General features: G+C 38.0%; 2 protein-coding genes across 2 annotated transcripts in view; both read left to right on the forward strand.

Annotated features, from left to right (window-relative positions):
• LOC145781757 (usherin-like) overlaps positions 1-5,203 on the forward strand; it is a 78,193-nt gene extending 72,990 nt beyond the window's left edge. Inside the window, exons 76-79 of the mRNA XM_082593428.1 lie at positions 411-500; positions 1,161-1,447; positions 2,029-2,289; positions 4,386-5,203. Of these exons, the coding sequence (XP_082449554.1) occupies positions 411-500; positions 1,161-1,447; positions 2,029-2,289; positions 4,386-4,463 (716 nt within the window). The 3' untranslated portion in view covers positions 4,464-5,203. The remainder of the gene's footprint in view (positions 1-410; positions 501-1,160; positions 1,448-2,028; positions 2,290-4,385) is intronic.
• Positions 5,204-10,474: 5,271 nt separating this feature from the next.
• On the forward strand, positions 10,475-19,609 carry LOC145782090 (transmembrane 6 superfamily member 1-like). Its single transcript, XM_082593830.1, has 4 exons — positions 10,475-11,115; positions 11,670-11,886; positions 12,185-12,268; positions 17,436-19,609. The coding sequence occupies exons 1-4, from the start codon at positions 10,478-10,480 to the stop codon at positions 17,586-17,588; spliced, it is 1,092 nt and encodes a 363-aa protein (XP_082449956.1). The 5' UTR covers positions 10,475-10,477; the 3' UTR covers positions 17,589-19,609.
• The last annotated feature ends 4,277 nt before the right edge of the window (positions 19,610-23,886 follow it).

Raw genomic sequence — 23,886 nt, forward strand, 5'->3', positions numbered from 1 at the left:
TAAATGCCTGTTTCTAGAACTGACACAAATCTTTATAGTTTAATCTTTCAATCTGTGAGCTAGCTGTGTAGTCTACTGTTGAGTGCAGAACAATATAAGGAAATTAGATCACGGCTTACTACTTCATGTACGCCTTATCAGTCAAGAGTTATGGCAACACTAGTGCTCTCACTCACAGCTGTTCATGCCTGGTATGCGACTTTTCTGTCAATATGACAACACTCTTATATTTCAAGTATGTTTTAATAGTGCACAATCCATCATCAAATGAGTTTGTGGATCAATGATTATAGATTAGTCACACAAAAGTTGTTCGACAAACCTGCTCCAAATAAGCCAGAATCTTTTTTGCGATGTAAACTTCAATGTTTGTGACTCGAAAACTGATTCTTCATTACTTTGGTTTTTAGTTCATGAGTTTAAAGTGACGCTGCACGCTGACAGTGGAATGGCCAAGTCTCCTGTCCTCATTTATGACACAACAAAGGCCGGTAACAACGGTGGGTATTTACGAATGACATACCAACAATTTGACAAGAGATACTTTCTAATAAAATTTATCAAAACACCTGTTCCCCTTGTTTATTTTGATCAGTTATTTTTGAAATGTCTTTGCATCCATACTTGAAAACATGGAGAGCTGGAAGTTATGGCTATAGCCTACTACGCAATTCCGATACATTGTTACACAGCAATTTAATGTTAAATAAAACGACATGATGAAAAGTTAAGAAAAATTTGCGACCAAGGGATATGTTTTGAAATCTTTTGGCGCTGAACAATGAACATTCGTAATCTGAACTGTATACAAATCTGTGATGTGCGTGTTAATGATGTGCGTGTTAATGGTGTGCGTGTTAATGGTGTGCGTGTTATGTAAACTTACGATCTATAACCGGCAACTAAATTATTTGTTCAAAATGAAACGAAATCAAAACAAAGAATTTTTGATTTCCATTGTTGCTTTTGTTACAGTTTTTTATGTTGCTAAATTAAACGAAACATAAGTTTCCTAATTGAAGACTTCTATCTTCGGACAGTAAAGACTTAACAAATATGAGTTCATTAAGCTTGACATGAGTTTATTGAATATGTGTTAAAGTAGATTTTAAAAACTTGTACAAATCGTAATATCATAACGTAAATACAATACCTCACAGGAATTCTGGTACCTGACCAAGAAGATGTTCCAATCGACAAAGATGATGCTGATAAGTTGTTATCCGTTCCGGTCTACCAGAGAACGTGGTTCATTCTTGTCATGGCCCTGGTTGCCATGGTTATCATTATCGCTGTTCTGGTACTTATAATGCGCAGAATGAGCAAGGGAGACTTATACCAGCACTCCCCTCCAAAGTACCCATCAGCTGGAAAACAGTCACTGGGATCGATATCAGGAGTTTCAGCTTTTCCGTTGGACAACAGACTCCATGATTATAGCATCCAAGTATGTAGATGTTGGTATTGTGCTGAATGAAGCCAATTCACATTTTCACCAATTTTCTCAGGTTGCCTTATAACGGCCGAAAAAAGCTACACTCTTGATTCAACCATCACCAAATTTTTTTTATAATTAACCACGACTCATGGACCTTGATTATGATCATCATCATCATTCTGATCATCATCCGCGATCCATTTGCTAACTAAATTGCCTAAGCCCTAAGGAGTGGTTTGATTGCTCACTCTATTTCAATTATCCCTCTGAGCATAACGGTTTATCAACTATGAATTTTCACTTGTCATTGGCTGGTGGTATAAAAATTCGAGTAAGTTTGAGGTTTGATGGCCTGGTAACGTCGGTGGCAATAAAAATAAGTGATCAGCCAATCTGATATGCTATACATTGGTAACTTGTAAAACTGATTTTTTAAGCAAATATTTAATTTTTTTGCTTGTAGATATTGAGACATAGCCTAAGCGTGATACAGAATTATCAAACAAATAATAGTTTGACAGCTAGATTAAAAAGTGATGCTAACTTATCTGTGGCTTTTATCATCTAATGTGAGGACTATGACATCACAGAGCTACCCTGTGACGACACACAACATGTTGGATGATGGCCGCATCAACCGATCCTACTCCGCTGATGTGTTCAACCGCAGCACGAACCGGTTGGTCGGTCAGAACAATGGAAGCTTTGACCAGTCATCGAGTAACAAGAACGGCAGGTTTGGTGACCAATGGGAGCAGGTCATGCAGTACGATGATGGCGTCATACTGCCTGATGGACAACTTGCTAGACGGCTCCGGACCGACTTGGTGGACAGTGGACTGGCCAGTAATGTAAGTGAAAGGAAAGTCGGCTTTCTAGAAAGCAACTTTTCTAGTAATAGTTACAGGGTCAAACTACCTGAAGAAATTGGGAAAGAAAATCTCGGGAGCAAACAAAGAAAGCGAAAACCTTTGTTTGTACACTACGAAGATGTCGATGACGTGTCGTTCGATGACGTCGGCTCTGAGGTAGCACTAGTGGAAGCAGCCGAAAAACAACGAGAACTCCCGATGCTTTACCCACGAAAACCGGGGCAAGTGGGAAAGAGACCCAGAATGCCCAATGAACCTCCCATGCCTATCACCTTCTACAACCGACAGGACGGACCTTTCACGATGATATAGAAACCTATCGTCGACACAGTAGCGGATCCAGGGGAATGATTGGGGCAATTGAACTTAAAACGCAGAAAAGTAACTGTTATTAAGGTGTTTTTGCAAGGTCAGTGGAATGTAGACTTGTATGCAACTGGCACATTGTGTTTGAAACATTTACGTGTTGAAATCTCCCTCCTTCCCAAAAACAAAAAACAGTTGCTAGATCCGCCCCTGCGTGGACGTCAACTAATTTCTTTATTCCAACGAGTGAAATGAAAACAATTTGAAAGCATAAGTTGATGCACAGGTTACTGGTAGGCCTACATCAGTTATTGTAAAACCTTTATTTTTTTCGTTGTCAGAAATATTAGAGTTATCTATTTATAGAAAGCTTCGATATTTTGTGAACGCACTATTGATTTTCTTAAAAGAAGCTCGAATTTCTAATGTTGGGTTGTTCACTGCTCAGCCAAGGGAAAGTGGACTTTAATGGTCTACCAGAAACAACTAAGATTCGTGTCTTCAAATTAAAGTAAAACTTTGATTATGAACTTGGCTGTTTTGTCCACCTTAACATCATCTGACGTCGCGAACATTAAGTAATGAAATTGCACGTCATCAATTTACGTAGTTATTTGATTGCGTCATCAATTTACGTAGTTATTTGATTGCGTAAGATCGCTTGTGATGATTGGAATGTATAATTCTGTGGGTGCACACAATAAACGTTGAAGAAGTGACGTATTGTTCATCGGTTGTAAATTACTTGTGGTTCAGAAGCTACTTGAAAGAATCGTGAAGTAAATAAACGAAATTGTTATGTTGTAATCGTTTTCCTTCTCACTTGTGTTGTTTCATCCACAATAATTTGAACAATCATTTGCAACGGAGTCCAGAAACTCAAACTAAATCCACTGTAAAGCAAATACTAAGAAAAAAAACTTTTCTTGCGTTATTGTCTGCAGTGGCTAGCTTGCAATAGATAGTGCCTGTCTAACTTTTTATTCATATACCTTCTTCTGATCTGCTTTCCTTGGCATTGATTATTATGTACATTTCGAAAAAGCCAATGTTTGTTTCGGATCCCTGAGGAAGGACTTTACTTCAACCAACATCTGATCTCTCTCTGGCATTGTCCTCTGGTAATGATCCTTTATGTCGTCACCATGTGTGTCTTGTATTTATGTTTGATGTCTACTGCATGGACTTGTCCAATGTTGGTATAAAACTTTGTAACATATTTAAAGTGAAAATTCTTAATAATTTTCTCGGAATGTGATCTAAAATTGCAGAAACAGCTTTCAAATTTATGATCTGGTGTTTTGATAAAATGGTTGTACCACGATAGGGTGTGTAACAATTTGTAAATTTATCGTTTTTCTGTGCGCTTGAACTCTTTAATCTAAGTTGAATGTGCTGTCCTATGGCGTCATGCATGCTTTGTTATGTAGGCTAAGATTTCTGTCACTTTGTTGATGGTGCTTGCGATAATAGTTTATTTCTTTTTAGCCTCGACTAAACTACGCAACTTTATGCAAATTCTACAATCGAGCCTATATGCGAGTATTTGCTTGGCTTGCTTTATAGTTTAGTTGTATCTTCTTTCCTGTTTATCTCCAAATATAATACTTTAGCTTCCGATTTTTGTTGTTGCTTGTGTTTCCATGTTAAAATGAAGATGTGTTGCAAAGCAATAAGCTGATAGATTTTAGATCAAAAATTTCTATTATTTTTTGTTGTTGTTAAGTAATTTTGTTTTAAATATCAATAAACTTTTTTTTTTTTTGCAGTGTGGATTTGAAGACACCGATGACGTCATGTACTATCCGGCAAAACAAGCGATCCAATTTGTCGACACCCATGTATGACGTCACTGACATTTCTTCGTGAAATCTCACGTCATTCAATTTGAATAATGAAGCAAGCTTACGTCATGAGTGACGTGCGCTCTGACCATTGATCATTGTTTAAAGTCGCCAAGGCGTACCAGCTGTAGGCTAGTCCACTTTATCAGTCAATGTGGAAATCCTTGCAATTGGCTAACTTCATAAATTGTTTATACTTTTGCTGAATACGAAGTTTCGTATCATCCGCAACTTCTTGTTTATATTTTTTTATTTTACAAATTTTAGGCGCGATCGAGGCTGTAGCCTACGCTGTTGTTGTTGTTGTTGTTGAATTGGTGTTTTGACTACGGCTGTTGGAACACAAGTAGGCCTGTTTCAACTTTTTCTCGTTTTTTATGAATTGCTCTGCCTTGGTTGTATGTAGGCTACATGCTTTAGCACACCGAACAAACTTTCATTCTCTACATTACTTCGTGTTCTGCAAGCCCATGCTCTATTCAAAAAACAGCCAAGACATTTTTGTTTAGTTTCTAAAATCTTAAGCTGCATCACATTCACAGCTGATCAATCGTTTATTTTTGATAGAGTTACAGACAGCAAAATCAGCTGTTTTTACATTTTACATCTGCAAACGTTGAATCAATGTAAAACTTGACTGATTTGCTTTTTGATTAGATCTTCATTTAAGAAATTTGTTGTAAGATTGAAATTGTTTAGCACAAGTTATGGCCTGCTACTATGTATTTTTTTTGCTCCTTTGCGTTTTCTTGCATAACATTCAATAAAGTTTTGCTGATTTTAACTTTAAGAAAGTGTTTATTAGGATGGAATTAGTACGTGGCCAAAAGCTTATGAGTGCTCAGGAAAACCCTAATCAAGTTTTAATCTGACAATTAACTGCAAGATCCGCTTCGGTCATGGTACGATAGTTTTGCAAATTTGTAAGATCTGATCCGGTCTGAAGTCAACTTATCAAAAAAATTACAGTTAAATTTTAGGCCGCCTGGCAGCCTTGATACACAGTTCTAAAAGTGAATCAAAAACGTGATAAATTTCTAAACGACATTTTTAATTTCATGTCAATGGCATTTAGAACTTCGGTGCACGCCGAAACTATTGCTCATTTCATGTCATGCACAAAATAAAATCTGGCACAATAGTGAATAATTTCATGGACTGTTATGAAGCTGTAATCTGCAAGAAAACTTTTAATTTCCCGGTAACAAGACTTCAACAATCGGAAAAGTTCACTTTATTAATCTCAGTGACCGGGCCTGCGTCAAAAGTTTCTACAAGTATGCGAAACTGCCAAGACTAAGCTCTACAAGAAGCTTTTACAGTCCGAAGATAAAGATTCAATCAATCAATTAATTATCTGGCATCTTTGGCTGGAAAAATTTGTAGGCTCTGGCAACTCTGGTTGTTATTGCTTTTGCTAATTGCTTATTGCAGCTTTGCAAGAAGTACCGCCACCGGTACGGTACCGTACTTACTGTAGATAAGGTCCTTCTTTAAGCATGCAGTGGCCGCAAGTATCCAACAAGCGATTCACTCAAGAAACTTTAGCCTAGCTGCCCATTCCTTGCCAAATTTGTTAAACCTAATCAAAGCGACAGCATTGTTGAAATTAAAAATAAAGTTAAGAAGTAATTAGGCTAGACCAGGGAAACAACAATATCTGGAAATGAGAAGCTGCAGCGGAGAGTGACTAGTTCTCACAAAAGTCACACCCGTTGGTGGACGTGTTTGCTGTACATGCAAGAGTGGGAGTTCCCGATGTTGGGTTGCTCATTGAAGGCCAGTCAACCCTTGTGTACTGTCAGAAACAAGTTATGTTTGTGATATCTAAGTTGGATTAAGCTGTTTCATGCCATAAAGCTATGGTTATTTTTTAGGAAGTGGCTACGTTTATTGCGCTGTAAACGCAGCCGTTCCTTGCTCTTTGTTTTTGTTTTTATGGCACTTCTCTTGTGCATACCGTTGCTGTGCTAGTGTGAAACTGTCAGGTCACAGGCATCAGTGAAGGCTGGCGCAGCAGTTTGATTGACAGTCTGGTTAAGGCAGGCGCAGTTGGTTGATAGTTTAGCATTAATGACATCTATTACCGCTAATATTAGACTACCTAGCCAATCTTACATCCTTGTTTTATGCAGCCGCCAATATTTGAGAACGATGGCAACGATCATTATTTTCTTATTGAACAATGAATGTTATTTTCCGAAAAGCAATTATTTTGTCTTGTGGTTTCTCTTTGGCAATTGCTGACGCCATTTCACAATCCGTAATTGTACTTAGGAAAAAAATTTGCCGTAATAAAAATATGCTAAAATTTTGAAGACGATACTGCTGCACCAGCCTTTTTTAGTTCAAAAATTTTTCACACTCAGTCACAGAAAATGTGTCAAACTACTAGTGTTGGGCGATATTGAAAAAAACAAAACGATACGATATTTGAAAAAATATTCGATATTTCGATACTTTTCGATATTTTTGTTCTAATTAAGAAAAGAGCTTCTCAGTCTTCGAAATTAGTGTCGGATTGCTGAATGCTGAGGTGATTGCCGACGCAGATGCATGAATGGCGCATTAGCGTCGGCAATAAAAATGCCGAGGCCACACGAGCGCTTGTAAGGTTAGGATTAGACAATTAGACATTCTTCCCAGTCGTTATGCCACAGCCATAGATTTGCTCCTTAGTCAACACCCTGATGGAGCTCTGCGAAAGAGGCGTGTGGATGGGTATCAAAGCACAAAAGCGGCAAAACGTAGACGCTTCATTGTGAACGGCGAAGACAGTGTAGATTTACAGCCAAGTGATGAGCCTCTTAATTTGTCTGATTCCAGTGATGACACGACAAACTCATCCTCCGATACAGCATCTGATGATTCCGATTCTGACATCTAGTTCTTCATCAAACAGACTTTGTGTTGCTCGCAGTAGCCTATCCCAATTGTGCCGAAATTATGTTATAGTGCATACGTAAATCGAGACAATCTTCTCGCAGGGAGCTATTAATTTGTTACCGGTACTTGGTTGAGCAATTAACGTTATTTTATGATAATTCAACGTCGCTAGACGTCGAATTAATGTAAAACAAACGTAAAATTCTTATTGGGCATTGTTGTTACGCAATATAACCCGCCGGAAAAATTAAATTGATTTGTGCCGACTCTAACGTTGAATCAACCCAAAATTAACTTACTTTTCCTCTCCGTGAGTTATTCAACGTGAAATACCGTAACAGCGTGCGTATCGCGTTGTTCGGTTTATCGCTACTTTTGGTATTATTACATCACAACAAATCAAACAGTGCGGTCGTGATAGACTACTCCAGTATATTTTTCGCTTTTCATTTTACATGTTTTGGTACAATTTTTTTCGTAATAAACGTTCACAGCAATTGCCACGGCAATTTCAACTTTTGTCGTTTGGCCTCGGCAACGTTTTTGTAGGGGTTTGCAGTTACAAGGTAGGGCTGTAATAGTTAAAATATCGAACGATATTGAAATAAATATCGATATTGAAAAGATATCGTATCGTATCGAAAATTCGATATATCGCCCAACACTACAAACTACCTTGGTTAGGGCTACTCTTTTTTTGGATAAATAACACCTTTTTGCTAAGCAAAATAACACAATCAATCTAAAATAACATCTGCCTCCACTAAGCTGTCAAGCTATTTCAGTTATTTTTCTTTTAGATAAATAACACACAACTAATCAAAAAAGTTCTGACTTCACTAACCTATCAACCAACTGCGCATGCCTTTACTGGTGCCTGTGACCTGACAGTTTCACTGTGGTTTCACGTTAGCACATCAACGGCGTGCACGTGCAGAAAAAGTGCCGCAAAGACTAAAAAGAGAGCATGGAACAACTGCGTTTACGGCGCCACTTCTTACTTCTTAAGCCAGTCAGCTTTGGAAGAATCAGGATGAATAAGTCAAGTCAATTTAATCAAAAAAGAAAGAGCCCAAAATGTAGATACCAAACTCATGTTCAGCAAACAAACGTTTCGAAAACTATACTATCTTCAGTGTTATAAATGTAAGCAATCTCTGATGCCGCTTAGGTTTAAATTAAATTGCGGCTGACGTCACAAAGACTCATCAACAAGCTATTATGATAGCGAAAAACGTAAAATCATTTTACGTATCATTTCATGAAAAAACCTGACTTCTATTACGTTTTTCGCTCTCATTAGCTTGTTGATGAGTCTTTGTGACGTCAGTCGCCATTTAATTTAAACCTAAGCGGCATCAGGGATTGCTTACATTTATAACACTGAAGATGAAGACAATATAGTTTTTGAAACGTTTGTTTGCTGAACATGAGTTTGGTATCTACATTTTGGGCTCTTTATTTTTTAATTAGATTAACCAGGCGTTCCAACCAGTTTGCTCTCAAGTCAATTTGTTTTCTTTCAATAGCCCTACATATAAACAAACAAGCAGAGTGAATGAAAAGTACAAACAATGCATTGTGAGTTACCGTACAGCTGTTGGTTAGATCATGGCGCAATCCGATATAATTAAACTGAAATGATCATCTATTAAAGGAGAGAATTACTCAAACAACGATTAGTAAGCCATGAGACGAGGTTGTATTACACCCTGCACTTATTGTTAAGTTCTTTGTTGCCCGTTTTCAAATCAGTTTAAATAGGGTCCATGTGCTAATTTACAAGTTCCATTTATTTTTCTGAAAAACTCTGTTTTTCATAAAAATAAAAAATGGCATCTTGACTTTCAAGCAGCATAAAACTAAACATGTCAACGAGAAGGCTTGTAAATTTACTAGCAGGTAAACTATATATATATGTGACATTTGGCAAGGCTGGATACCCGCCACGGTTACCCGGCGGAAATTACCCCTTCTAACCCCAAGTTGTAGTTTGCTCACTCTCGATACAAAGTGGACTTTTATATTGAAAAACCTCTGTGAAGAGTTGACTGCGGGGCACAAGACAATTGCGCAATTCTTGTCTGGATCCAGTCACAGTATTCACTTTGGAGATGTCTCGTAAAATTATGTAAACATTTGGCCATTCTGGATAGACATGAACATTGAACAGTTATTAAATATATAGAGCTTCGGTAGAGAGTTTGTCTTGTTGAACCATAGGCATACGAAGCCGAGCAACGTGATCAAGTTTAACATCTTCAAGTTTATTACATAAACATAAAACTACGCAACAAATTAAGTATCGAACGTTTTCGACATCACAAGATGTCCTCTTCAGGAATAATATACATACAACTTAACTACATCTGAAAAAAAATACATGGTTAACTAAATCTATAAACAGAAAAAGACAAAAACTGCACAGTACTTCTGACTAGCTCAAACTCAACGATATAGGCTCCACGAGAATCAAAGATAACTGCATCAAAAGGTGTTAAACAGATCACATGATATGGTAGAAAGGCAGGTGTGAAAAAACTAATTTTAAAATACAGAGAGCAAGAAAGACGAGCCGCAAGCATACAATTGTCTGTTCAAAAGTGGATTACAAGTACTGTGCAGTTTTTGTCTTTTTCTGTTTATAGATTTAGTTAACCATTGTATTTTTTTTCAGATGTAGTTAAGTTGTATGTATATTATTCCTGAAGAGGACATCTTGTGATGTCGAAAACGTTCGATACTTAATTTGTTGCGTAGTTTTATGTAAATGTAATAAACTTGAAAATGTTAAATACCGTATATGTTTAAAATCTCATTTTGCATAGCCATGCAATGTTTACTTGGGATAATGAAAAGTCACAAAACAACGTGTTTGTCATCAAGTTGCAAATTTTTTATTGTAATTTAGTTTGCTTGCTTCTTAATTCCTTTTCGTTAGTTGATGAAAGTCACAAAACAATGAAGTGTCTCCTTAATCTCCAAATTTAGCAAAGAAGGAAATGTCATTGTGCCTTTTTTCCTGTTCCATTACTTTTATGCCATTTTGTTTTCATGCACTGCTCAGGATATAACTTGGCAAGTTGCATTTTTTTATAAAGACAATATTGCATGTTTCAGGCTTTTGAAATATGGCAAACTTTGAAGGTGTTTTAACTGTAATTTTATTCAGTCAAACAGCATGGATTGTTCTTTATTTTGTAGATAAGTTCCCTTTCTTAACAAAGCCTTTCATCCTTCTCCCAGTTGGTTGTCTCAGCTTGTTTGCTGTTGCAAAGATTTTAAAGTACTTGCTACCTCAAAGCCAACTTACAAAGAAGAACAAAAATGTCAATGTTTATCAACGTGGATTGCTTTATTACACTTGCTGCTTGTTTTCATGGTCATGCATAGTTGATATTATTTTTTATCTTGAGGTTATTGGAGTTGTGAAAGGATTCATAGGATTCTACTTAGAAACTGGTGAGCCATACTTCAGCTCCCCTTATGGAGGTTTAGCATTATTGTTTGATTTTCTTTGGAATTTCCCTCTTTATCTCATCACAATATATTATATTGACAACCAACTTGATTGTCGAGATGTTGTCTTGTTCTTGTGTGGAAACTTGGTGGCAAGTGTGTTCTGTTTACTCCTCGGAGGGTTGTCTGGTTTGTATGGTGACAACATATTTCCATGTTCCTGGCTGAACTTTCCATACGGCACGATGCCGATGTATTTTCTTCTACAATTCATGAGTCAACCAAGATCCTACCAAGATGAAGGTCGCTAGTAAGTGAGGTTTTAACAATAACATAATGTCAAATCAATTCAATTAATCAAAAAATTTCTATTATGGTTAATCAGAGTGACTGTATCCTCTGCACTGGTTGCTATGGTTTCTATCAAAGAGCTTTGTTGCATCTTGTATGACAAACGTTGTGAAGGTTTGAGGTTTGCTCTCTGCCCACGAAATTTTCGCAAGTAATTGTCTTCGATGGCTTTAGAGTTTACTCAAATTAGCACAAAATTTCATATCTGGCAACACTACTTCTGTAGATGTAGCCACACCCTAAGTTCAAATTCAATAAAGGATTCTGTTGTATAACCAATGTGATAGAGAGCAGAAGGCGTCATTTTTATTAAATAATTGTAGTTTATCTTGAACAGAAATGCAGAAGGTCATTTCCAAATCAATGCTGCAATGGTTGAGTACAGCAGGAAATTCATAAAATGCTGTGAAGCATTTGTGGAAGTATGTTTGCCATCGGATATATTTACCTACAACTAGCCATGGTCATGATCAATTCACTGATAAAATAGTTATTAAATTTTATTTTTTTTAGTCAACCTCGGTTACGACATCAGTTTCTACGATACATCTTGACAATTTCTCTTCTTATTACTACTTTTTATGGCTTGTTAAGAGGCCTGGCAGCCCTGGGCTCTCCGTTTCCCATGGCAGTTCATTATGGAAATTATGTTGAACCGTATCTGAATAATCCTGACAAGTTTGGATTTGCCTGGATCATGCTTTTAATGTTTTTCGGAACGCTTTTACAGGTAAAATTTCTTGTACCATACGTAAATATTTCATACCTCAATCCTTTTGACATTCTGCTTTTGATTTATATCATTTCGTTGATTAGAAAACACCTCTTTTATGTGTCGTTTTTGCTCTGTACTGTTAATTGAATAATATTTCACATATCGTCAAGTTGAAGAGCCATGGTAATAGTACTTAAGTTAGATTTAAATAAAATAAATTCAGAGCACTGTCAGCGTTTGTGCAATGAACGTTGAGCACATTGCCAAGATGTCTGTGTTTTTCATTCCACCCATCTGAGACTTTTATTTTCAGAGCGCTATGCTGTATGGCTTGCACAACCCTGGGACTGCATGGATGACTGATATTTCAATAATCTATTCCTCAATCACAATTTATGTATGTTGTTGTTTATTTCAATTTGTTTTTAATATCTGACAGCAAAAGAAACATACGCCAAATATGGCATTGGTCCACAAAAAGTTGGAAGCGCTTTTACAACTTTGCCTTATTTTTGTAGTTAGCTGTATTGCTCAAGTTTGAAAATATCGGCGTTCTGAGTTGTAGGGTCAATACTAGTCGACCAAGTGGTGAGAGTGCATGGTCGACGGTGAAAAGGATCTGGTTGAAGACCAATAGACCTTTTCCGAGCTGATATCAGTCAAGCGTGACCGGGTAAACACAGTCCTCCGAGATGGCGCAGTCAGAACTGATTTTGCTTGAAACTTGTTGCATTTTTGTGCGTATTGTAAGTTGTAACGACATTGCAACGTTTTCTAAGTAGTTTTTATCTGGACAAACATGTGTTTTAATGTTCATGAAACTTATAATCTTGCATTCGTTTGTAACAGGCCCAGGGTAAGTTATGATCATGTGTAAACTTGAGTGCAGTACCGGTAGGCTACAAAGTCAGAAATTCAGATGATGTTGAGATTCATTTCAGATTATGTTCATTAACTACCGAACCGGTAGCCTGCAAGGCTAAATTGTGTATTTTCCTTTGTATAATAAACAAAAAAAGTAAGGCTGTAAGATACACCGCCAACTTTTCCGATTTGCCTACAGTGCCACGATTTCAAATGCAACATCAAACTCTTTCTGAAAAAGCACTGGCAATATTATTAGCCTGCTTGATGTTGTGTTAGTCTGATATTTTGTGTGATGACTGTTAAAAATTTAAATTCTATGGACTTTGAGTCTGATTGCAAATAAATAAAAAAAATAAAAAAATAAATTATGCACTACCAAAGTATCTCTGAAGAATGCACAGATACTAGAAAAAGAAACAGTTGAACAATGTGACAGTGACCTGTGGTTTAAAAGAAGATGTTGACTTCTATTTTTCGAAAAGTTTGTGCAAGAAAAGCTGCACCCTCAGCCTCATTTTTCAAATCCATTTTCTCTGCTAATAAATGTAATGCCAAACCACTAGTACATGTGTTACAGACGGTTGTTCGCCTGGTCAAACGTCATGTAGAAACCGTTCGGGTCTACTGAATATTACGTCATGGAAATTCCTAAAACATGAGCCAAAATTGCACCATCGTCCGTAAGACTCGTGTCAGACCGGTTTAAACCTGTTTGGACATGTTGTTGCGTCGCGCTACTGCTGGCGTGCCTTTGAGTTATCACAAATTTTTCTGATTCATTCTTGAAGTTGTTTGTTGGAAGTCGGTCGCACATTTAACTGGTTTATTTGGTGCTTGCTAGCTGGACAAACTCTCCGTCTTTTATCCAAGTAATCTGTATCGTAGTGACAGTTTTAGAGGTGTAGGCATTGCACCAGTCATTTCGATAGCCGCGGGCTAACTTTACTGGAATACACTTTGAATAGACGTTTCGAAGGTGTGTTTATTTTTCGGTCATTACGTACAGACAAACGGATCCGGGAACTTTATGTTACAATTTTCCCACGAAGAATTATGGTTTACCGCTGTGACCAACATGGTCGAAGTAATGAGAAAGCTGCACGTGCACTTTATGTTGTCAAAATGACCAAGGAAATGGGCCATACCTTACAAGTATATGACTGTGGCCTAATAGTAAATCCTGGCTGTTCCAGGGGCGCCGGAACAATTTTTGACTGGGGGGGCAAGTTCACGAAAAAAGGGCACTTTTGTTTACTAAAAGGCCAATTTTTTTTTTTGAAGTTTTAAGATAAAGTATAGCAATAATGATAATCCGGTATACAAAGCAGGGCACCATGCTATGTTATAATGATGTAACCTACTGTCAAGCCTTAAAGCAACCTGCAGCCATGGCCGCTAAGCAGTGCTTGAATGAACCGCCGGTGCTACCTCCTCAATCGGCCAAGTTTGGCCGCCGGTCTCTTCTAGCCAATTATTTAATTTCGCAATAGAATGATCGTGGATTAACTGTCGAAAATACGTAGTATCAAAGAGTGATGCAATATTAGGTCAGCGCGTCATAATCGCCACTGTTGCATTGTGCGGGGAATATTTGTTATTGATGGAATATAACCATCTGCGATCGCCAGCGCTGTAGGCTAAGTCTTGTTTGTAATTCCCGACGTTTATTTTAACAAAGTCTTAATCCAAAGTGCTAATTTACATCGGCTGGCAATTTTGTCGTTTTTATGTCGATTCGATGGTGTCGGACATTGAACCGTTGTTAAAAAGAAGAACTAAGTTAGTTGACATCAATGGGAAAAACATTTTTTGATCATATTTTGCAAAAATTATGCTTCTTTTAGTAATTAATGTACATCATTGAAATAGCTAAAACCTTAATTGCTAAGGCAACAGGGATCAGATGTCAGTAGATGTAATAGAAAACATATTTTGCACTTGCTAGTGCATCGTCAGCTCTGATAAAGGGCAGTTAAAGCCTACAAGTAGGCTAATGTTTTAATCATTGAAATACTTATTTTATTACCTTGCCATCATCGTCAACACAATCATGTCGAACGTTGTTTTTCGTTGCTAAAAAGAATTCTAGGGGAGTGGCGAACTTCTATTAAATCAGCCACATTGGAGACACTCGTGCGAGTGTCGTTTGAATAGTACTGGATTACAATCCCGATAAAGCAGTTATTGCGTGGTGCAACGATTCTATTGTAGGACGTCGCCCAGGCTCCAGACTTCAACAACGCTAAGTGATTATTTTAGCATTGTTGCAAGTTTAATTCTATTTCCTTGTGCTATCGTTATTTTTATTTTGTATTTTGGTCTCCAAGCAAGCAGATTTGGCCGCCGAGCAGGAGCTCCCGGTAGGCCACGATGGCTGCCGAAAAAAAAAAAAACGAGTTTTAAGGCCTGTAGCCTACTGTGTTGCAAACTTTTGTGCCTTAAATATTATTTTGAGGCAAAAATGAAAGATTATAATTAGGCTAAAAGCGAATAGCAGAAATTGTTATATTGCAAAATGTGCAGTAGCTTACATGACTTTAAAAGGGCACCATTGCCCCCCCTGCCCCTCCATCTGCAGAAATTTTGAGGGCAGGGGGGGCATTCGCCCCCCCGCTTCCGGCGCCCCTGGGCTGTTCACACCTGGAAGCTTCTCCAGATGGGAAGGTGATAAATTTTTCTGCGTAGGAAAGCCCATTTCGCATTTTCGAAATAAAGTGCCCATACAAATATAGACACCATAGCGTCAGACATAGGCGTAGCCAGGGGGGCGAAAGGGGCCATGGCCCCCCAAATTTTTAAAGTTTGGATTCCGAAGTTAAACCTTTTGTTGAAAATATAATATAATTTGTATAAATTTATATCGTTTTGCAAGACATCTGGCTATTAACACCCCCCAGGACTTGTTTTAGAATTTATTTTAGACACACAGAAAGGCACCAATAAATTTTGCAAATCGTAAATCGCGCAAAGTTTACGCGATTTACGCTTCTTTTAACTAATCTGTGGAAGCAATTTCAGAATCGCTTACTCTGTTGGGTTTTTGTGTAGCTGAGTTTTTTGTGTTCTCTAATTTTAGCCGCAGTTTTTGTCCGTTCGTGTGTAACAGCTACCTTTAATAAGTTAATAGCTGTTTATCTGCTAATAAATTTCATATAAATATTACCCTGAAAGTGTTTCCAGAAAGCGCTATAATTCATTATTTGAGTGTAATTTTGCAAAAATTTTCGGGGGAGCATGCCCCCGGACCCCCCTAGAATACGCGTGCTTTCGGCACGCTCTAACCCCCCACCAGCTTTATTGCTCCCCTTGCTTAAACCACCAGAATACGCCACTGCACATCAGGTGGCGATGTCTTAAATCAAACACTTTGTCGTTCTCTTCAATTCATCAAATATTTGCCCCCCCCCCCCCAATTTTTTTCCTGGCTACGCCACTGGCGTCAGAGCAGCAACGTCTTACCCTGACTTTTGCTTAGAACAGAACCAGGCAAACAAACTTACAAACTTGCCACAAATTGAAAATCTTTCAACACTATCATTTCCAAATTCAAGGACAAATGGCTATATCTGGAATGATTTGGTGGTGATCTTATTGTGTCAGCGTCCAAGTCACTGTTTGTACAGAGAATTCCATTTGATGATGATTTTTGGAATTGTATGTTACCTAAACTAAACAATCTTTACTTCGCCCATGCTTTAAACTATTTATGCACTACAGAGGGAACTCAACAAATCATTTCGTTCTTTGAAATCTGCACATTTTTACATCTAAACTTTAGATGTAAAAATGTGCAGATTTCATTCTAAAACCTTTATTCAGTGCAGACAAACAGACGGTTCATATTCAGCTGAGGTGATCACAGGTCACTGCATGAACATGATGAAATTAACAAAACATGCTTGCAAGCGATGTCTAATCTTTTTCTGACGAAAGTATTGGCCTTTGAAATTGCAAAGCATGCAACAAACAGCCCAAATTTGATCAACTATTCCAAGCATGTTAACAGGTATCTTTCCGTCAAAAAAATGAAACGAACTGACAAAAGGTTTCATAAACATTAAAACACATGTTTGTCTAGTTAAAAATTACTTAGAAAACGTTGCAATGTCGTTACAACTTACAATACGCACAAAAATGCAACAAGTTTCAAGCAAAATCAGTTCTGACTGCGCCATCTCAGAGGACTGTGTTTACCCGGTCACGCTTGACTGATATCAGCTCGGAAAAGGTCTATTGAGAGCACTTAGCTGTGCCTTGGTGTTGCAACGTTGGTAAAAGCCAGGGTTCGCTTTGTTGTGTCACAAATATATCACATGTAACCATGCAACCTACATTTTGAGGGAGTGAAAGTAATCTACATTCGACCTCATTCTTAACATACTAAAAGTTCATCAGGTACTTGGTTTATTTTATTCTTTGGTTCACCACAAGCTACCAGCTTGCAAGGGAGGTTTTTATGGATGTCAGAACGTAAATTGTGGAGAAAATAATTCCATGAACATTACATTGTTGCAGCCTAATAGACCACACTAGTAGCCTATGCACTTTTTCCAGCACCTACTCAGCTAAAACAGCAGAATTATTTTTAGATAAAATAAGCCTTTAAAATATTAATCTAAAAAATGTTTGATTTTCTGGCTAGATAGATTCGTTGTACAGTATATTATCAACTCATTCTACTTCACTTTCGTTTTCAGGGCACAATGATACATTTGCTTGTCCAGTTCGGTTCTGGACTTCTTGAAAGATACCGCCCCCCCAGAAGATGTCAAGGACTTGGTTTTAATCGGAAATTTGCTCATACCGGCCACTGCTGTCATGACAACAGTTCTTTGCTTTGTAGAACCTGATTATTTTAGAAAATCAAACCAAAAAAGTTCTGATAAAATTGCGTTTTGATTCATTATTTATTTTAAACTTTTATGCATCTCTCTGTTCTGTCTGTATTTGGAGTTCCGTTTTATCGCGTGGTACTAATAGCAATTATTATTATTATTATTTAGCCTTCAAATCGTGTGTAGAAGAAATTTGTTTCATTTTCAATGCCAGCCACTGGGAAACTATCCAGGGATGGCTGCAGCCTAATTTGTCGCCATCAGGTTCCTTTCTCTCGTCGAGGGCTGGAAGCAATGAAACTCCAAAATATTCTGTTTTGAGATATTTTAGTTATAGTTTTGTAGTCAAAGGATGGTCAAATCCAGGCGCGGATTTATGGGGGGGGCCCAGGGGGCCCGGGCCCCCCCCGAAATTTTGTGAAAAATTGTATGTTTCCGTATCAAATGGTTTGATATGCTTCTAAACAGCTGATATTAGTCCCTCGGCATCACAATTGATGAAAATGGTTGTTTTAATGTCTATTTTCTAGCATATCGTATATGTCGTAGTATCATTGTTCATATCTGTTTAGCTGTTTCTTTCTTTTTAATTGATTTTCAAATTTTCTGGCCCCCCCCGAAAAAAACTCTTAGATTCGCGCCTGGTTAAGCCTAACCAAATTGAGATATTTTATAGTTTTGTAGTCAAAGGATGGTCAAATCTTTAATGTCATTAGTTCAGTTTCTTAATGGTTTGTCCTTATTTTGTTTTTCATTCATTTTTCCTTCTAGCACAGTCTTTAAATAGAATTATTGCGAATCATGTGGTTAAAGTATTTCAGTTTTCTTATTTTTCCATGTTGTGCATTCTAAACATGGTTGGTTTTAAATCTTTATCCTCGTACTGACAAAGCCTTGATAGGTTATTCCTGGTAGTTTCGCATACTTGCAGAGACTTTTGACGCAAGACCGGTTACCAAGATTGACAGAGTGAAGTTTTTCGATTGTTGAAGTCTTGCTGCGGGGAATTATTCCATTCACTAGGTGCCACTGAATGGAGAGAAGTCCTTAGAATGCGTTGCTCAAGCGCACACCCCGAAAGTCGAACCAGCGCGGCTTGATCTTGAAGCTTCGTTCACGAAGCCACGCGCTAACCAACTGATCTATCGGGGTGGACAGACAAAGGTACGGCCTGATTTGTAGCCTATGTTTTGCAGGATTTTGGTAGCCTAACCGTCTGAATAAAATTTTCTAAAAATTATATTTTAACGTATTCTTCACTGAACTGTCTTCCCCAGATGACAAATTGGGTTTTAACATCAGGCGTTGAAAAACAAAGAATTTGATTCATAAAATTCCAGTCAGATTGTTAATCGTTCATCGTCATCGCTAATAGTCTGATTAGACTTGAACATTATAAGAAGGTTTTTCAGAGCTCGAAGTTCTTTTTGTCTGACTCTCTTCAGTAGGGTTACCATAGGTTCTCTTAAGAGGATTTGTCCTTTTTTCGAAGAAAAGTTAATGGTCCTCCGAGGACACCTAAAAATGCTCAAATGTCCTTTTTTTGGCATTTTGAGTTTTCTTGCTTGTATCTTCAACAGGATTTTATTATAATTTAGTTCGACTTTTCGGCGGCGGCTTGTGTTACATTTCCAAACAATTGCTGTACCGGTAGCAACTTTGTAAAAGGTACCATAAAAAAATCCCCTCTGAGCAACAAAGGAAAACGTATATTGTAGCTCAGTTTGGTCATTCGTTCCCCATCGGCTGGCTTGGCGCATTGGGTTAGGGCGGTGGTAGTAATTAGTAATTACATTGACATGGGTTTGATTCCCACCACAGCTGTTGCTCTTTTTTCTTCTGTAATTACCAAACCAAGTTGAAAGGGGATTTTATAATGGTACCTTTTCAAAAGTTGCGTACCGGTAGCCTATGCTTACCAATGTAGGTTTAACATTGATTCATGCATTCTACAAGTAGTTGGTGTAGCCTACCTTGTTGGACTGTTATTGTAAATGATCTTTGACGCGCATTCTACCATATTAAATGCCATTGTGCGAGCAGGGCTGCGAATTCCTTTGTGACGAAATCAGAATTGAACAAATCAAAAAACGAGGAAATAAGACATTAAAAACCATGGCTTCAACACAAAAAGATTGGCCGTGTTGCTACGGTACGGTCTATTTCACATTGATTCAACGCTTGTAGACGTTGCTGATTGCCAACTTAAGGAGTTTGACTCGTTTGTTGTCAGAAGCAAATCTGATAGTGTTTCTAAATGTGTAGCCTACTGTACATAACATAGCTTAGTCTAGGCCTACTGCAAAAAGAAATCGTAACATGGGTACTTAATCCACAGCATATACTGTAGGGCTGGGCTACAGATGCAAATACAATAGAATGTATTTTGATTACGAGGCGCCGGCAGCCGCAATGGTGCAAGAAAAAAAACAATTTATTTAGTTGATTCCGTTGTTAAAATCCTAAAGGTTGTAGCCTATGGTGGCAGTGGCGTAGCTAGGGGGGGCGGACCGCCCCGGGCGGCACTTTCAGACAGGACGTTTTTTTTTTTTTTTTTTGATAATGCAAAAGTACACGAAAAATAAAAGCAAACAGAATGGCAACGTTCAAAACAGTGGCGTAGCCAAGGGGGAGGAGGGGTTTGGGGGTTACAACCCCCCTTTTGGCACGCATGTGACGTCACGATAATGAGAATGATGCTTTCAGTCTCTATGTCTCTAAAACAAAGTTTGCCTAATTTTAAACGAAACTCCATTAAAAGAGCGAGTTTTGCCAATACCAAACATTCAAATATCTCAGCCAGGAATTAGCAACAAGAAAACATAGAGACTTAGCTTTATTAAGTTACCGAAAAATTCCCAAGAAAACATGATCTTATCCTTTTGCTATGCCACCGGACAGCACCATTTTACAGGAATATTTATACTAGGGGATTTATACCCACATTTTTGTTGAAAATGCTCTCAGAATGCACCAAATCCAAAGTAACTTTTCAAAATTTTCTGGGGAAGGCCCCCCAGACCCCCCGCCGCTGGGTGTCGTCTTTGGCAAGAACGCCGTCGGGCTTCGCCCGCCGGCCCTTAAAACCCCCTCTTTCAAAATTACTGGCTACGCTACTGGTTCAAAACATACAATAATTACACTTTAAGTCAGTTAAAAAATTCATTTTCACATGCTTTTTCGTAAAGGGGCGGCAAAATCTGAATCCGCCCCGGGCGGCACATTCCCTAGCTACGCCACTGTATGGCGGTCTAAATTTCAATGATATTTTGTGCAAGCAATTTTATAATTTCGTTAAAGATGATCTTAGGCCTACTGAAAAAAGTTAAGACATCGCTGGAGATGTTCCCTGATTTGTCACATTTTGTAGATTTTAGCGATCGTTGCTGTCTGACTGAAATTTTCCAAAAGTCAAATTTTTCACTCTTACTGACTCGTAATAATATAAAATCTTTTTGTTTCCTTAGGGAAACAGTAAAAAATAAGGAAAAGTTAGTTAAAAAACGTTTAATCAGAGTGTTAGCAAGTGGCTAACAGTCTGACTGCAATTTTTAGAATAGAAATTGTCTTCGTTTATCCAATCCTTGTGATATGAAACACAGTGTCACCTGGAAAAGGGAAAAAACTATTCCAAAATATTGGTTTTAAAAATTTCATTTAGAGAGTGACTTAAAAGTTGTGGAATGGTTGTCTGGTATGTAACAGACATTTTCTGTTGTGGGAAGCCCTGACAATTTTTACATCCCCAACATTTTAAGGGTGGATGGTCCCTAATAAACTATACTCGGAATATATTGACGTCAATGAAAAAGATGAATTAGTCTATTACAAACATCGTTATTTAATCATCTAACAAATCTATATTCCACTGAATGGAACTGGTACATGGTGTCGCCGCAGTAATAAATAATGATTTCATTTACTGCAGTTGGTTTGGCCATATTGTCTTGTAATAAACCGACCCCATAACACATAGGCTACTAACATAACTGGTCTTCATGGTGTAATGTTTGACAATGACATCATATAAAGTCATGTGCTGTGCGAAACTCACGAAGTGCTATTATATTGGGACATAAAAAAACTTCACAGGAATGCCGCTTTACCGAATAAAGTCCACTAGCGGCTTGGTGGCATAACAATGCACAGCGATACATGCACAGTGTTCAATTGTTTGTGGCGGCGTTGAATCTTGTTTGTGGCCTACCAATGTGGACGAAAAGCAACGTCCACGGCAGGCGCGGATTTATGGGGGGGCCCAGGGGGGCCGGGCCCCCCCGAAATTTTGTGAAAAATTGTAGAAATTGTATGTTTCCGCATCAAATGGTTTGATAAGCTTCTAAACAGCTGATATTAGTCCCTCGGCATCACAATTAATGAAAATGGCTCTTTTAATGTCTATTTTATAGCATATCGTATATGTCGTAGTATCATTGTTCATATCTGTTTAGCCTTTTCTTTCTTTTTAATTGATTTTCAAATTTTCTGGCCCCCCCCCCCCCCCCCCGAAAAAAACTCTTAGATTCGCGCCTGGTCCACGGCTACCATCACTGCTGCAAATACTTTCTCTATAAATTAACATTACAATCATTCCTCTTGTTAGTAGAGGGGTCGGCAACCACCGGGCCGTGCCGGTCCTTGAGGAATTTGTTACCTTGCCGCGCAACCAAATTGCAAATGTTTTTAATCAACCAAGCTAATGCAAAAAAAATATTTTCAATGATTGGTAAACGTTTGCTGCCAAAAATACTCAAACAAGGATACAAGCTCTTGCATAACCACCCAAACCCATTTTGCACCCAACTAGAAAATTGTTTCCAACTGAATCTTTTGCCTGGAAAGTCAGTGCGACAATAATAATGTTATGGTTTAAATTGTCGCTCTACATCTGCAAAGTTCTTTTACCGACGGGGACCGGGGTTCATGTTTAATTTTGTATCAGATTTACGATGTCATGACATTATTACCAGACTTATTTTCACTATTTTATGCAAGAAAAAACACCATCAGTACTGTTTTTGTTTTTAAAGTCTCAGGTATGACCCGATTTCAGACCTACCAACATTGGAACCTAAGTCGAAAATCCTCTACCACTGAGCTGGTTTGCCTGCAATTTGAAAAGTGCTAAAAAAACGGTTGTTTTCGCATCGATTCAACATCTTCAGACGTCAATCTTCCTTGTGGAACGTCAGTGCAATGTTGGATAACATCAAATAAACCTTCACTTGCCAGTGGTAACATAGCGATCATTACTGCTTCAAGTGTTTTCTTTAAAATAAACATTCCATTTCTTACTGGTGCATTTTGCAAACAAAAAGGGCTTCGGCCTTCGGGTACTTGTAGGCCACAACAGAGCCGGTTGCTTCACAGTTGGAACTTTGTTTGTAACACTCTGGACAGCTTGGTACAATGAAACGTGTGATTTAAGAAGAGAATAGTTGTCGCTGTAGAAAATTGGAAATCGCTCGCTCTCTAAGCATTCCAGAAGCAGTTATTTCCAAAATCGATGGGTTTTCGCTTTTGACACGAAAGTTTGCTGGAAAAGCTTTAGTCCAGTTATTTTTATTTCTTCTATGACAAAGCAAACAATACATGGTAGAGGTCCAGAAAAAAGGTAAAAGCGACAAAACGCGAACGTTACAATGTAGGCTACTTAAGAGAAATGAATTATTAAGTTAGAAACGTTGGCTACTTTACGCTTATTCAAAGTCTCTAAACATTGTTTCAACAGAAAGTCTTCCATGAAAAGTGACTGTAGATGCAATGTTTGCACAGAATAAATCATCAAATAAATTTCCGCGTGGAAGTGAATTCTTTTTGAGCGGGTTGGTGCGGAAGTCGATCGTGACACATCGCGCGTGCATTGTTTGTGACGAAAGCACCCATTGCTGCGCATTAGAAGGAAAGCGCAGACCAGCGACACGGTTGAGTGGGCATGCTCAGGTAGTTATTGTTGTTTCAAGTGGTTTTGGAGTTTTATGTTAGTATGGAATTCTATTTTGCATTCATCAAATGCTGGCATTTGCACAACAATCTAACCTCTTAGTGGAATTTATTAAGAATCGATTTCGCTATAGTAATAGCATCTTCAGCTTATTCAAATAGAGTAGTATGGAATTCTCATGGTTTCACAGCAACGCAGCTTCAGTCAACAAGCTTAAATTTATTTGGTTTAGGCTAACTACCTCTGCAGTAGCGAGATTAAGCGTTTTTGATGTTTCAACGTTTACAGACGTTAATTCAATAGAAAAAGGAGCATTTTTGGTAGCTTGACTATCAACGTTAAATTTCGCCAGTGCATCTTCTATTGGCA

The sequence above is a fragment of the Aplidium turbinatum genome, chromosome 13 (genome assembly GCF_918807975.1).
Source record: "Aplidium turbinatum chromosome 13, kaAplTurb1.1, whole genome shotgun sequence".
Lineage (NCBI taxonomy): Eukaryota > Metazoa > Chordata > Ascidiacea > Aplousobranchia > Polyclinidae > Aplidium > Aplidium turbinatum.